The sequence below is a fragment of the Mauremys mutica genome, chromosome 2 (genome assembly GCF_020497125.1).
Source record: "Mauremys mutica isolate MM-2020 ecotype Southern chromosome 2, ASM2049712v1, whole genome shotgun sequence".
Classification (NCBI taxonomy): domain Eukaryota; kingdom Metazoa; phylum Chordata; order Testudines; family Geoemydidae; genus Mauremys; species Mauremys mutica.
Window position 1 is genome coordinate 114034887 of NC_059073.1, and position 16595 is coordinate 114051481.

The following is a 16595-nucleotide window of genomic DNA, read 5'->3' on the forward strand; positions in this document are numbered from 1 at the left end:
GCATAAAGGGGGACATGGAAGGAAGCAAAAAAGGTGAGTGTGACGGGAGGAGGCAAAGGGGCATTGAGGAGGCAGCCAGCAAGGCAATAGGAGGAAATTAAATGAATGGAGGTGCAGCGCTGTGTAGAGCCTTCAGGGTAAGGACAAGCGGACTAAAAGGCAAAAGATGAGAGTCTGCCAGCATGGGTGGCAGGTATCGTAGGCCAGGGGAGGCCGAGCCTCCCCTAACCCAAGCCGTGGCCCTGCCCATGCTCTGCCTTGAGGCCCTGCCCTTGTTCCCTCTCTTCCCTGGAGCTGGCGGAGGGAGCTCAGCTCCAGCCGGCCGCCTGGAGCTTGGGATCTGAAGGTCATGCTGGCCTCCTGGTGCAGCTCAGGCCAGCTGGTGGCCCAGGGTTCAGGCTGGTGCTTGTGCCAGCTGACGGTCCAGGTACAGTGCTCAGGCTGGCTGGCAGCCCAGTGCTCGGGCTGGGCACTGGCCCAAAGTGGCTAGGGCAGGCGGGCTGGGGCTCCTCTGGCCATGGTGGGCCCCTCAGGGCTCCAGGCGCTGGGGGGCGGGATCAGGGCCCTGGTGGAGGGGAAGGTTTAGAACAAGGAATTCAGTCTGTTTTATCACCTGTTTTCATCACTGCACTAGCTGAGTGCCTCACAAACATGAGTGGCTTCCATAAACCTTCTCGTGAGGTAGGGAAGTATCATGCCCTTTGACAGAGGGGAAAACTGAGGCACAGAGCAATTAAATGACTTGGCCATGATCACACAGGAAGCCTGTGGCACAGCTAGGAACAGAACGCAGGGCTCCTGAATCCCAATCCAGTGTCCTAGGCACAACACAGCCATCCTGCTGAGGGGTAGTGATGGGATGAGATATGAGAGTAGAGACTAAATGGAGAGGGAAGAGTTGGGATGGAGAAGCTGTTTTGGGTGTCATTAGCATAGAGGGGGTAAGTGAAACTATGAGAGCAGAAAACATCTGCTCTGCATAGAGGATTTATCAGACAGACTGTACAGTGATTTCTTTGCAGTCTGTCATGTGCTGCATATCTGTGCAGCCTGATAGTGCCCACTGAGGATCCTTGTGAAAAGTACTTACTGTGTTGTTGCACTTTCCCTTTCTTGACAAATGCGCTTTTGAACAGAAACATTGTGCACGGAAAACAAAGACTCCAGCTGTGTGTGATCATGAGAGAGCAAAAAGCCGGGTTTGCAATCTGTCACCAGCACCTCTGGTCACTACAGAGCGTGAGCAAGCTGAACAAACATAGCCCCTTCCCCCCCCCCCCCCCGCACAAAAGGTAGAGTGTTCTGAAAAGCCCTGGTCATAAGGGCCAAAAGACTCCATAATTTGGATGTGGTTCCAGATCAAAATATTCCCAAATTCAAGTTTGTCTCTATGGTTTTGGTTCATCCTATGATACAGATAGAGGAGCAGTGAAGGTCAGATGAGGATCCAAATTTTCCCAAGTGTTTTTTGGGGAGGGTGGGCAATATTTTGGTTTGGCTCAACAGAGATGGGAGCCAGTCATAAAGGTTGTATCTGGATTTGAACTTTCCCAAAGTTTGGATGTGGCATTTTAGTTCTGGTTCATCTCTGTGAGATCAGGTTCTGCATAAATGCCAGTTATTTGTGGGCAATGTAAAGGGGCTGGAAAGCAGAGGACAGTGCTGTCTATACCAGTAACTCAGTTCCACACAGACAGACAGAACAGTCATCTTGGACCACAGAGTGTTTTGTTTCAGGGATGGATCACAACAGGTTCTGAAAACAACAAGATCTGAACCTTTTTACCTGGTTCAAAAACATTTGCTTCAGTTTTAAAAAATGAGTTTTCATTTTCTTGGAATTCTGCATGTCCTGGTTCCAACCGAGACTGGAAGCCCTTGGGGAGGCTGTTCATGGTATAACTCCAGCATTGATGGGAAAACTGGCCAGTCTCTTGAGAGAACCTGTTGAGATTCCCAAAGCCTCATCCTACTCCTGTTGACTACAATGGAACAGGCCTCCATGATCTGCAAACCCAAGGGAGACGTAGGAGTTGGATAAGCCTCCAGATATTGGGTGGTGTTTATTATATTTTGTATAACCCAAGGGCCGAGGAGGCCCAGTGACGGACTAGAACCCCAGTGTGCTAGGTGCTTTACAAACACAGGACAAAGAACATTTCCGTGCCCCCAAAGAGTTTACAATGTTAGTAAGAGCAGTAAAGAATCCTGTGGCTCCTTATAGACTAACAGACATTTTGGAGTATGAGCTTTCGTGGGTGAATACCCACTTCGTCGGATGCAATGTTAGTAATCTGAACCAAACACAAACTTACCCCACATCCATTTCGGTTTACCCCACACTGCACTGAATGACTACATGGCTGGGGGGGGGAGGGGAGGGGGAGGGAGGAGGGGACGGAAAAATTTCAGAGCCATCACATCTTTCACTTCAGAAATCCGTAAATAAAGGTGAACGTTCCTCTTCTGTGTCCTCCCAAACGTGCATTTCCACTCACGTGCATGACCTGATTGGAAAGGATTTAGGGAGCCGTGCAGCTGACTGACATCTTGTCCACGTGTTTGGATTGTAGTGCAAGTTAAAAGCACTAAACTGAATTTGAAAGTGAGAACACAGAAGCGAAAAAGAGCACTTTCTGTGGTGTACAGTATCACAGTATTTCAACATGCTCCTTGTTTGAAGTATCAAGAGAATACGACACCGGCGTGTATAGGTCCCCCTGGTAAAGAATGTCTTTTAACTCAGTTGTCTGTTACAGTTAAGGTTTCCCTGCTCTGAAGCATTCAGGGCTGGCTATCATTTTCCGCTGCATGGCTGTTTTTGCGTTGTCTTTTATCCTGCTCGCGCTCTCTCTCTCTCTCTCCCCGCCCTTCCTACTCCCCCCCCCCATCCTCCTCATCTCACATTCTCTGCTGATCACAGGAGCTGGTGCTGATTTTGTCATGCTTGGAGGAATGTTTGCAGGCCACGATCAATGTGCTGGAGAGGTTCTAGAAAAAAATGGCAAGAAGGTGAAACTGTTCTACGGGATGAGCTCTGATACGGCCATGAAGAAGCACGTAGGAGGAGTTGCTGAATACAGGTATAAGTTATACTCAGTTTTTGCTATGGGCCGGAACCACTACCAGACCTACTTCTGGATCTGAATTTTGCAACTGGCTCCTGTTACAACCTGGGCTTGTTCCCTCTTCTGGATGAGCACCAGGCTGTTGTAAACAGACCCAACTCCTGGGCCCATATGCTTCCAAGATCCCTGGGTCCGGGTAGTGACTGGGCACTGTTCCTAACGCTGGGTATCTCAGGTACACGAACAGAAGTACAGACTACCTTCTTGGGCAGTGGGACCTGGCAGTCCAGCTGTCTGAGCCCCTCCTGGAACCAGTGCCTGAGCCCCACATTGCTTACTCACGTCCCCCCAGAATGCACCTGGCTGTGGGACAATAAGGTAAGGAAGGCACTCTTAACAAAGGAATTTTTTAATCACAGACACTTTACTCTTGAAAGCACTAGAGAGTTACAGATCTGTGGAAAACCAGAACATCATTCTCACCCTGATATCAGCCCTGCTGTGAATCCTGGGTTTGATGAGCATCCTTAGAGAATCACCCATCTTTTATCTTATTCCCCCTTTTGTTCTTGTGCATTTAACTGGGGGAGTTGTGGGTTCCAGGCCCTTTCTTCCCCCAGTTGGCTTCTGTGTAGAGTTATTCATAGTCAATGGCCGTACCAGTAGAAAACCCATTATTCAGTAGGGGATAGTCATTCAGTGTTGATGGCGCTGTCAGACCTCCTCATACATAGTCTTTCCATGAGGGGTCCAGCCAGCCCCTACCATAAAATGGATACTCTAATCCACAAAGGAATTCACAATACAACACGAAGTCACACTCCAGAAGGAAGGTTATAATGGACAAAATGGGGTGACAAAACAAAATGGAGTTCACAGACATATCCCCACTCTGGCACAGCCCTTAATTTTGCAGCAGGCCAAGCCACAACCCAGGATGCAAACGCCTCCCAAACTTTGGTCCAAGCCTAAATTTAGCAGCTTGGATCTGTCTTCAGAGCCTCTGCATATTATATTATTATTATTATTATTACTATTAACTGTTTTTAAAGATGTAGAAAGTGCCATATAGACATACATAGTATTTACAGAAGGCAGGTAAGACATAATGTTTGCCCTAAGGCATTTAAGTCTAGCGCATTGGCCTAAATTTCCTGAGCTATTCAGTATCGTGTATTGGATTGCAACAAAATGCCTGTAATAATGGAGACCAAAAAAGTTAGTGGCAGGCAAAGTGCAGCCATCAGGAAAGAGCTGAGCACAGAGATGGTCATGGCACTTCTGCCTTCTGATCTGGCTGAAATTAGACCCATCGAGGAGACAGAGCTGCCCCACTCACTGCTCCAATAAGCTGGGCGAAATACTGAACACAGCTGCATCTACTCCACTTCCTAAGGAAACCTTCTGGGGAGAAGTAAAAAGACACCTTTAGGACAAAGGAATAGAGAGGGGAGGGTGGGGGGAAGAGAGCTAAGAGAAAGCATGCAGTGTGATTTAGTCCCCACTAAAGGGTTAATCCTGCAAAAATAAAAATACATAAGTGGCATAGCCAGCGGGTAAGATTTGGATCAAGGCAGGCTCTTCTCTCCCCCCCCCCACCCCCTGTTTAGCAGTATGGGAAGGGCAGAGTGGCTGCAACCTCCCAGTTGAGAAACCACAGGCTAGATTAAGCCTTTGCTCAGTGCCTGGGATATGGGGCAGCACACAGCTGTGCTTCCCCAAAAGGAGCAGGGGTGGAGAGTTTTTGGACGTTGCTGAGTGTAATATAGTCTCCCCTACTTGCGATCAGCCAATCCCTACTTGTCCCCCCGACCCAAGGTCTAGGGTGCCCTAACACTGCCAAATACCAGTGGGGAGTCTTTCTTTGCAGCTAAAATGCTGCACAAGAGAATGGCCCTGTTTAAGACAAGCTGAAATGTTGCACACGGCAGTCTGCATGCCTGCATGAGTTGTAATTCACTCAATCATGTCTCACACCAGTCCCAAGAGGCTGTTAATTTTTTTTTTCATGATGCCGCTTGGCATCAAAGCATCTGGAACTAACAGTCGGAGTGGATGGCACGAGCAATTATCTTATAATTTAAAAATGGCAGCTGCCAGTTACACACAGGCACTTGCAGCCTTTCATCTGAGCTGCAGTTACAAACTCTACTTTCGCCCTTTTTTTTTATGTCGGTGACTCGAGTGTGTATACAGCAGGGTAGGTCTAAACCATTACATTGTTCAGCACAGCGTGTCATTAATGACCATTTCACAATACCGCCCAAACAAGCCAAGCAAATCTGTGGAGACTCAATTCAGTTAGTGACAGGCCACCACCGATGTTGGTGAAGGTTGTGGGTAAAGTTTGAAAATCCTTGTTGTAATGCAAGCCAACGTGCTAGTGCTGGGGTGGCATCTGAAAGGCCAAATTCCACCCTTTAGTTACAACAGAGAGAGAGAGAGAGAGTGTGTGTGTGTGTGTGTGTGCGCGCGCGCGTGCGGGGGGTAAACTGGGGGCAAGATTCACTGCTAAGGTTCTGACAGTGGAGTGAATTGATAACACCACTGAAGTCCAGTGTCCCATAGGGATAAACAGTGCAATAGGAAAGGGGCTTTATTTAGCTACTTAAACATAAAGGTTAGTTGCTTTCAGCCCCTGCCAGAAATTCTGCACAAGCTGCCATCCTGTTAGATGCACACTCCCTCTTTTCCACTCCCTCATTTATGAAGGCTTAGAGTCCTCAGGGAATGTGTTACACAAGCTTCTCCCACTCTTCCAGGCAACTGAAGACGAGGGAGAGGGCTCAGCCTCTGAACGTTTCAATAGCCAATAAGAGGCTGCTACTCCTGTGTCGTAAGCAATAGGTTACATAATTGTGTACGGGGGATTCCTGCTAGCAGCAAACCTTGGAATCCAGCCAAGCAGCCTAATACTCTGCTGCATTGGCACTGGCTGTTAGAAGTATAGGGTGCTTAGATACCATGCCTCATACACATGGTTATAGAATGGTGGCCATGGCCCCGAGGAGGCTATAGTTAGCTAGCTAGTGTGATTGGTTTGGTTGGGTTTTTTTGGTTGGTTTTCAGAATAGTTTTTAAAAATAGGGATTATTTATACAGCACAGAGAGAGCATGGTGGTTCTGAGGAGGCAAATCAAAGAAGTGGGGCCAGAGTTTGCCTTCAGTTCCATAGGTGTAAAGCTAAACTAACTCCACTGAGGTACCACAAATTCTAGCTCACAGCCAAATCTGGCCCAAAGAGCCATCTCTAAGAAGTGTCCAGTCTAACCTCAGCATTTATAATGTTGGGTGCCTACAGGCAAGGGCTTGCTTAGGGTTTTCAAAGATGCCAGAGGGAACTGCTACCCCAAACCTATTGAAATTCAGTGGGCGTTGAGTGCCTTGCGCTCCTTTGAAAATCCCAACTATCAGTCTATGTTGAGGCACCATCAAAAGTGATTTGATTTTCAGAAGTGCTGAGTCCCGCAACTTCCATTCAAGCTGCTGGGGATCTGGGAGCCCTCATCCACTGTGAAAATCAGGCCACTTAGAGTGCCTGCGTATGGATTGATGCTCTCAAAATTGAAAATTTTGCATTGAGAACCCTGTCACAGTTCAGGGCAACTGCACCTGTATTTCCCCCAGTGGTACATCAAGGGCACCACTTCTAGGCTCATGGTTCCTCAGCCATCACCTCTCGAGGATGGAGACCCGCATCTCACTCCCTCCTGATGGGGCTATTTCTTCCTTGGACCAGAGATCCTGCCATTTGCTGGAGCAGAAAGAAGGCCCTGAGTCAGTTTAAACTCAGGAGTTTTGGTTCAATAGCCTTTCTTTCTCAAGCTTTCCTCCAAGTAGGGGTAGCGCTCTGGTGGCGTTACAGCCTGAGCGTATTTGAAATCATGATCTTTGACCTCCCCTGTTGTAAAACAACACCCAACCCTAAACCCTAACAGATAGTAAAATATTGTCCAAAATACACATTGTTGCACTCTCTTGACTGTAACCTAAGGTGTTATATAACTAACTGCTGCTTGATCATTTTCTGAACAAGTTAATTCTGAAGTGGCTTTAGGATTTTGGACACAAATGAAGCTTTCCAACCACTGTAAAGCACAAGATCCCATTCCCAGCAGCCACAGGACAATGCACATTTTAAGCCCCTCTGCCTTGCCCCAAAGAAGATGTTTGCCTCGTGTTGCCCAATCATCTTATTCAAAGGAACACAAAGAGCAGATGACATCTGGGGACATTCCATTACCGCAGGGACTGCAAAGGGTGGGATGGTGAGGCAGGAGGGATGGGTGTGAAAATCACAAGAGCAAATTCTTTCCAGACCTAAGCCCACAGACTTCAACTTCTTTCTTTTTGCCTCCTGAGGAATAAAGAAAATCTGCTTTGAAAGACCGTGCCGGACGTTTGCCTATGTGCTAGTCATTTACACTAGATATACCGGTAGTATTTCTGCAGTCCGCCCTGTTGGAATAGCTCTAATTCTGCTTTCATCTGAGGAAGCCCCCTGCAGTGTAAATTAAGAATGCAGAATTGGGTTGGTACATTGTAAACTCCTGGCAGAGAAGCCTAATCTTTATCTGTTCTGTAATGCACCATGCACACTTCCAGTGCATGGGACAGAGCCTCAGCTTAAGTCAATGGGGGTAGCTCTGTTCAGTGCTTAATTTGTAATGAAAGAGGTGCCGGGGCTCAGGCAATGAGGTGCTGGGGCGTAAGCAATTTTTCTACTTTCATAACTGATGCCGCAAGCCCAGCAGGTGCCAGGGCTATGAACTGCCAAGCCTAGAGGTGGCGGGGCTCAGCCATGGCATAGCACGGGCCCTGGTTCATCACTGAAGCTATGGCAGTTTATACCAGTGGAGGAATAGCTCCAATATTTTTAAACATTGACTTGGCCTGTCTGTCTTCTGGGGTAAGGCTCAATCTTACAGCCCTGGGGCAAAACTGCCATTTACATAAACAGAAGTTTTGCTTCAGTAAAAACAGAACGATCAAGCCCATATTGTGCTCAGGCATTGTTTGGGCATTTGCCAGAAGCATTCGGTTCCTCTTCAAAGTACTTGGTATGACTCTGGTACAATGCACTGAACAACCTTTGAACACCCGGCAGGATCAGGCAGCAATCAGTAAAGAGCGGAAGGTTCTTTAAAACGATCAGGTGCTGAGTGTTGAAAAATTCATTCCACGCTACTTCCAACTCTCTGTCTGCAGGGCTTCGGAGGGCAGAACTGTGGAAGTGCCTTACAGAGGTGACGTGGAAACCACCATCCTTGATATCCTTGGGGGCCTGCGATCCACCTGCACCTACGTGGGAGCTGCCAAGCTCAAAGAGCTGAGCAGGAGGGCGACATTTATCCGGGTCACCCAGCAGCACAGCCAGGTGTTTTCTTAACCAAGGACTGGGACCTCTGAAATGTGTCTGCCGCTTCTCCCCACTTCCTCTGTGTTTTGTGTTAGAGCTTCATGGGGGCAAACCCCGCAGGCTGTGGAAGTAGGTGGGTCAGTTGCCACTGGTGACGGGATTAAGCAGAGGGACATGCCATCAAACACAGTGCCATGTAGGATTCTTTTGGTTCACGATGCAGTAGCCTCATCTTTTAAAGTCACGTCTGTTTGTTTTAAATCTAATTTTTTCACCATTCATTCATAGTGAGTTTGCCTTCCAGACCCTGATCGCTATTACCAAGTTTTAAAACATCCCCACAACCTCTTGCTAGCACTGCTCCAGCAGTACGGGCTATAGGAGCTGCCGGCTGGGAGGGGATGTTGATGTTCAGTATGTTGATCTGTGTAATCAAAGATCAAAGCCATACTTTTTGACCTTTCAGGTGGCTGGATGAGCCAAGGTTGCTGCTACATTTTCACTGTGATGTTAAAAATGCTGGAGCTGTAGCAATGGCATTTCAGGCACCTTTTAGGGCCTTTTGTATTTAAATCACTATATTAACGGACTTACCTCTCCATAGACACTGGCATTATAATGTAGTGAGTGCTTCCTCCTCCCACCCCCACCCAGAACATTTAACAGGGTACCAGTTTTTTGGTGGATACAATCCTCAGAGTTTCTCAGGGCTCCTGTTTTTAACAGTCTCTGAATAGGTTTTGAAGCTGTAGACACACAGATATACTCAACACCAGTGGCCTGATTCTGCACAGCCTTGTGATTTGCATAGTCATTTCAGCTGACACAAAGCGACTACGAATACACACTCCCTTTGCCTGGCTGTAGAAATGATTACACATTGAGCAAGGCCTGGGGAATCAGGCCAAAGGGGTCAAATCCATCTCTCTGTTACCCTGGTGCAACTCTTTTGAAGTCAGAGGTGTAACCGAGAGCAAAATCTGGCCTACAATATACCAGCTGAAAACTTCATTGCAAGAAGCCAGTTGTCTGATCTTGAGTTAAAGCAGTTGCTGTGAAGACAATAATTAATATTTTAGACTCTGGGCAACACTGTAATAAACTGTAATGGTAGACTAATTAATTGATAAATCACAATGAAATTCCTTTGGAAGTACACATTGAATCCCCAGGAATACCACAGTAGTTCCTTATGATAAATGTTATTAGAGTGAATACCAATGAATTAATGATGACCGGCCACTTACTTTAGCATGTTACTGAGATATCAATACAGTTGGAAACTGAAGTAATTTCAGTCTTATTTTTCCTTCCATGGAAAGATAGAGACTTCCTTTGGAATGCAAAACTGTGACCTGTGGGAAGGGGCGCAGGCAGGAAAGCAAATTGAATTATTCTAGCATTTCTTTGTTGTTTAGAAAAGATAAAGGAGGATCGGTACAATGGAACATGTTAAGTAACAAATCTAATTCCCAAATCAGTCATTGATGGTGTTAATCAGCTTATGCATAATGGGAAAAGCCTAGATGATCCTTCATCTGAAGGCAAGTGGTTTACAATAAAATGTTAAGTATTCTCCATTAAGCACTGTGGACCTGATTCTCGTTTACAAGAAGACTCTGCCCTGGCATTGTACAGGAGGCCTTAAAAAGGGCATAGGTTACATGTACGCTACTTTTTAAGGCCCATTTACACTGCCAGAGTGGTGTAAAGAAACTTAAGTAAAAATGAGAATCAGGCTCCCAGGCCCTGCCAAATAACTTTTCTTCTGAAGTTGGAATTTATATGTAGTGAACTCTAGAAGGGCAGCCGAATGCTTTCTTTACTAAAAATAAATACAAATATCGTGGGCCAAATTCTGCTGTCAGTTAAACTGATGTAAACCCAGAGTAGCGCCACTGAAATCTATGAAGTTACTTGGAATTTACATAGGTATAACTAAGAGTAGAGTGTCTCCCCTCTCTCCCCTTCCGCCCCCAGCCACATACCCATAAGAAAAGTGTAAGTGTATACAGGTAAATCAAAACTTCTTCAAGGAATGAGGTTATACTGAATATACACTCATACCACCAGTGCATTTCCATACTTGTGCCTTCATACTTCAGACGTGTGGCTGTCACCTAGATGCTCCCAGGTTGGGATGCTAATTGGTTTTATATGGTTTTGTGGGCTACATTTATAAATGTAAAGTTTTTTTTAAACCTCTGCACATTTAAAAGAATAGATCTTTAATGTACACATTGGAACTGCTGCTTTTCTGTGGTGAAAATGCCTCGATTCTCCCCTGCCTTGGCCATTATGGAGTCAGTTACACCTGTGCAAACAGTATGTAAAATGCAGCCATTCGGCCTTGATGGCATTTTACACCCACTTTGCACAGGTGTGAAAGACTACTAAGGGTCACACCAGTGGATAATGAGGCACTGCAGGGTACATATCCACTGCAGCTGGAAGGTGTGATGGCCAGTGTGGATAGACACTTTCTTGCTAGCTCAGCTTGAGCTAGTGAGCTAAAGATAGCAGTGTGGATGTAGCCACCCAAGCTTAGACTCAGGGTTTGGGTGAGCTTGGACTCAGGTGGCTAGTCCATGCTGCAACATCCACACTGCTATATTTAGTGTACTAGCTCAAGCTAAGGTAGCACTAGGACTCTCATTACCCAGCTGCAGTGTAGATGTACCCATAGGCTTTAGAAGCCTGATGTGGTCTATAGGTTCTCTGTGATGCTGGGGAAAAAAGAAGCCATCACTATGATGCTGAATTATTTTTAATAGCACCTTACCCTCTTCTTGGTAACCAGCAGCAGTTTCCACTGGAAGGGAAACAAGCAACAGAAGGCAGCCCGCTGTAGAGCAGTTCAACTGGCGGAGACCCACCCTGTGTGGTTCAACTGGGTGTTTCTTCAGAGAACACCTTCCATCAGATGGCTCCTTTCACAGTGCTCCTGGTACAAATACGTACATGTACAGCACACGCCTTTGAAAGTGGAACAAAGAGATTGTCCTGAGGCTAACTCAAGACCCAGTCTGGTGAGGTGACAGGTGCCCTCCATGTCTGTAGGACCCAGCTCCTCCTTCCGCTCCAGTTAGAGGCCAAACTCTTGTTGAAGTCATTGGAAGTTGAGGGTGTGCTACACCTGGCAGGATTAGGCCCCGAAGCAATTAACTTGAGCTACCTCATCTGATCATTTTACAACGTTCTCCAGTTCTTAGTAAGAAGAACAGGAGTACTTGTGGCACCTTAGAGACTAATATGTTAGTCTCTAAGGTGCCACAAGTACTCCTTTTTGCGGATACAGACTAACACGGTTGCTACTCTGAAACCAGTTCTTAGTGTCCTTCTTGGGGCTTAGCAGTGTGCTGCACTTCATGATCTGCTACCGGGTCAGCTGCCAAGAGTCCCCACCCAGCTATATTGCAAGTGTCTTAAGCAGCGGCTACCCATGACACTGGGCCAAATTCTGACTTGCTTTCCACACCCTTGCAACACCATGACATCAGTGCATAAGAGGAAAGTTAGAATTTGGCCCACTGGCTCCATCAAGATGTAGCTAACGTGCCACATTGCTTTAAAAAAAAATGAAGCTAGTTTAAACAAATCTGATTAAGTTTTGGGTACGATAATACACATTTAAAGCCAGAGCCTGCACAAGGCATAGGAACCTCTATGTCTCCCAGTCCAACTGTGTGACAGCAGGGGAGGCCGAGGAGCACTACTGTAGGAGTGGTGCCTACACCACAGCACCAAGGGATTGTGGTCTGACAGGTAGTGCTGTGTGGTCAGTGGATGTGCTGGGACCAAGGGTGGGGATGGTCTGTGGTAAGAAGAGGTACACACAGTCCTCAGCCCACTACCTCATCTTGCTCAGCATCCTCGGGGGGCTCTGGAAAACACCATGTGACGGGCACACTTCTGTGCCTTCCCCCATCGCTCTGAGTGGGTAAGTGTTGGATTTTGCCCTTGCTGCTGTCAGGTGTTGTGTGCAGGGGTCATGCCAGGAAGCACAAGTTAGGAGGGCTTTCAGGAAGTTTGCTGAGGATGGTGAAAGCTGAGCGCTTTTGCAAGTCTTCCAAGACGCAGTATGACACCACCACTGGATACAGGATTAATGTTTTAATCCATGGGCGTTTGTGGTCTGAAACTCCTGCTAGGCCTAATTCTCTCACGCACCAGTTTCACATTAGTATAAAACCATTAGGAGTCTCTCCTAATTTTCACCAGTGTAAATGAGAGCTAAATCAGGCTTCTCTCGCCAAACTCTGATGGGCATTTAGGCCAAATCCTCTGCTGTTGGAGTCAATGGGGATTTTGCAGCTGACCTCAGAGACCCTGCAGGATATGGCAATCAGTCTTGCCCACTAATAATAAGGGTTCTCTCCTCCCCCCCCATCTGCCTTAGACTTGGTTCTTTTTTATTCATTCAGACATTTAGGCCTGTCCTTTGGATGTGACTTCACAGCATCAGCTATTACACCGCTGACGTGGATGACATTTCCAAACATATGTAATAAAGAGCCCAAAGCTCCTATGTGACAAATAAAGTTTGTGATAATTTTGAAGACCATACATGAAGTCTTTAAAAAAGAGTGAGTGTTTCCATAAGACTGCATGCGCCACAGCTGAGATGATTAAGAATGGGTATCTTCTTTCCTCATTTGTAGCCAAAAAACAGCGCACAGAATGCGTCTGCCATGATGAACATGCTCATATAAAGTGATCATATTGTGCACCCTGGCTGTTCTGTTATGAAATAAACGGCTTCACTCTGGCAGATTGGACAGGATTATATGCTGAATGTGGGAATGTGCAAACTTTTATGTATAGTGATAAAAACAAACTCCATAAAAACTTGTGGCTGAAGCTAAATCTGAAGGGGGAAAAATTAAATGGACAAATTATTCTTTCAAAGGAAAATTGTCTCTCATTCTTTCTTAACGCATAAAGACAGACACACATTTGCAATTGGCACTGTTATTTTATTAGTACGAGTATACTGAAACAATAAACTTGTACTGGTATACAGACAGTTTCTTTAAAACAATTTTGTTCAAATTTTGAATCAAACATTGTTTTATTATAATAATGAAATAATTTCTACCTAGAAAACCTGCAAGCACCATCAAAGAAAGGGACCATAAAATTCAATAAACAGACGCGAGTGTATCCTACAAATAGACACACCACCATTAGAAAATAGAATATGAATTCTTCCATTTTTTTAATATTTGTTTTAAAAAAGCTAGTGCAAGTACAATATTTTACACTGGAATTACAGAGAGTATGCACGCATATGGAAAAAAGTTCTCCTGTCACAATAAAAGCTCTTAACTATGTCTGTATGCACTTAAAATTTTCTCCTCTTTTCATTAAGGTGCAAAACATTATTCCCTCCCTATTTCTCCTTTGTACTGGCCATGTCAGCTTGATTTCTCCTCAACACAAAGCTGCATTATCCCTTTTTCTGAGCCTACATTAGGCGCAACACTGGAAGTGTGATTTGCAACAACTCTCTTCAGAAATACCAAGCAATGAAAACCTTAGAGACTATTATTGTAGAATCACTAGACTTACCCACACGAGGACTTTCCTCAAGTGCCATGGCTAGTTGGCCAGTCCAAGCCTGCTGGCTGTCAAAGACCGTGACATTGCTACTACAAAATTATTTTCAGTAGCTAATTTGAATGGAAAAGGTTGGAAATTCCCCTTTTTAAACACTGCAGAGAGAACAGTGTTCACAAAAAGTTAATATTTAAAAAAAGCCAAAGACAGAAATACATACATTAGTGAGTTGCAACATTAGCTGGCTGTCTGCAAAAACTTATACCTGCTGCCTTGATAAGATTAGCAAATTTGCTAAGTAGCCAAAGGGCCAGACAGATTAATTCAACCACTTGCAGCCACAGTTACAGAGATCCAGCAACTACTGACTTCAATTGGAGAGAGAGAGAGTCTCTTTTTCTCTAAAGCTAGAATCATCAGGCTCTTTATTTTTAAAGCAAACATCAGGGGCCAGATCTAGCTGGCTGCTGCTGTTTTCACACAACACAGTAGTACAGCTTCAAAGAGTAAGGATTAATGCAAACAACACTTCCAATGCATGCCTGCAGCATGGTCAAAGGAAAGGGCACAGGAGCTTTGACCACTCAGAATAGAAACAAACGAATGAACAACAAAAAAGCCAAACTTGGATGAAGCCTCCAATTAATTCTCAGTGGAAGACTTGAGTCCTTTCAGATAACGACGAGTAAAACTATAGCAATCTTAGAGACTGTTATTGTATAACTACCCTATTGACTGAATGCACTTCATTCTAATACATTTGGGGCCATTCTTTTGGGTGTCAAGGGGTCATTTTAACGTAATTATTTCCCCCTCCATGTGACCATTAGGTATCAGAACTGAAGCTTGCGTTACAGGCTGTCAGGGGAGGGAGAGAAGGGTTCTGAAAGTTAACTGTTTATCCCGGCGGTGCGTAGGCTCCCAGCTGTCCAACTTGACCTTTGGCCAAGGAAAGGGCCCTTTCCTTGGAAATGGCTCAGGGATTCTTTCATTTTGGCCTGTGACTAACATGGATCTCTAAATCAAATGAGAAAGAACCTGTCCAAGCTCAGAGCACATCTGGAAAAATTGAAATTCATGTCTTTACCCCCTGTTTAAATGAGGTGGGAGGGTGTGTGTACACAAAAGGCCATGTCTCGTTGGATATTACTCTTATTTACTGGTAAGCGAGGATCCCTTGTTATAAACACTTCTTGTTCAAGTTATAGTCTTTGGGTTGATTGGAACAGGAAGTGCTGAAAATGTAGAACAGCCTCCCAGAAGGAGTAAAGACGTTACAATGGCTTCAGAATCTAAACTATGCAGGGTGCTTTAAGATATATTTTCAGCGCAGGAACAAACAGTGTGAAGCATTCCCCCCTTCCCCCGCATTGGGATTTATGTGATATGAACAGAAAATTGAGCATAATTGTTCTTTAAGAGCCTTTTAAGTATATAATTGTTCCTGTCCAGAGCAAATACAAATCAGATCATCTAAATGTGACAGTTTCTATATACAAAAAACATGTAACTTTCAATCTTTCTCTGCTTTTGTACTTTAAAAAAAATTTCTTTCTTTTTTTTTTTACAAACAAGGTATGAAACACACTGTTTCAACAGATCCATCTCTTTTTCAAACACTGAATGAATCACTCCAACATTCATTTTTCTTTTGTGCAATTTTTTAAAACATTACCTGTACTCCTCAATGTGAGCGCTTCCAAAAAGTTTTTTTTTGTAAGCTTCTCAAATTAGGTTTACATCAAAAAAATATTCCCACAAGGTATAGTGCTACAAGAAAAGATCCTATCAGTAAGGTAACACATCTGAAGCGAGGTCGTCTATGTAAAAGAAATTAACTCTGGAGTAGAGGTGTGCAACTTGTTTGGAATTTCCTTATCAACAGAAAACACAACACTGTCCTTGAAAAGGATACAAAATCAACTGAATATAGTCATTTACTTTTGTGTGTGTGTGTGCGTGTGCGTGCATGCACATGTCTACGCACACATACACCTCTATGTTTGTGGATGGACTCTTATTTCAGGATTTTGGGGATTGGAAAAAAAAGCCATGAAAAGAAAAGCACTGACCACACTCTGCTAAAAGTCCTTTGCTTTTCACATCAAGACGGGGTAAGTCCACAGATTGGACTCTGCTGTTGTCTGGTTCTGTCCGCAGTCACGGGAAAGGAAGAAGTGGAAATTATTTTAGAAGAGTGCAGGTTGCACTTTCCCATTTTTGAGTATGCTTCATAACAGAAGTGACAAGCGGTCAGATTCTCATCTCAGTTACACCCGTGCAAGTCCGGACTAACTCCACTGATGTCAATAGTTACTCCAAACGTAACTAAGATCAGAATCTGGCTCTGAATGATTGAGCCACTAATTTCTGTAAACACTTATCCATGTAGTTAACATTAACATGTATAGTCCCCCTGCCTTCCATAGGCCTAATCGGATACTTAAAGTTAAGCACGTGCATAAGTATTTGCAGAACTGTGGCCTCCTGCCCATGGCATTACATACTAAGAACCCTAGTGAATGCTAGTGAAATAACACTATTAGTGTTTTTTAAATAGTTAAGATTCGTTCTCCCTGAAACTTTTTTTTTCTCATTTTAGTAGTCAC

General features: G+C 44.9%; 1 protein-coding gene across 4 annotated transcripts in view; it reads left to right on the forward strand.

The window, feature by feature from the left end:
- GMPR (guanosine monophosphate reductase) overlaps window positions 1–13580 on the forward strand; it is a 62711-nt gene extending 49131 nt beyond the window's left edge. For 3 of the 4 annotated variants that reach the window (XM_045005427.1, XM_045005424.1, XM_045005425.1), the window contains 2 exons: window positions 2924–3083; window positions 8277–13580. In XM_045005427.1, coding sequence (XP_044861362.1) covers window positions 2924–3083; window positions 8277–8457 — 341 coding nt within the window. In that variant the 3' untranslated portion in view covers window positions 8458–13580. The remainder of the gene's footprint in view (window positions 1–2923; window positions 3084–8276) is intronic. The other variant, XR_006576931.1, reaches the window with a different exon arrangement.
- The last annotated feature ends 3015 nt before the right edge of the window (window positions 13581–16595 follow it).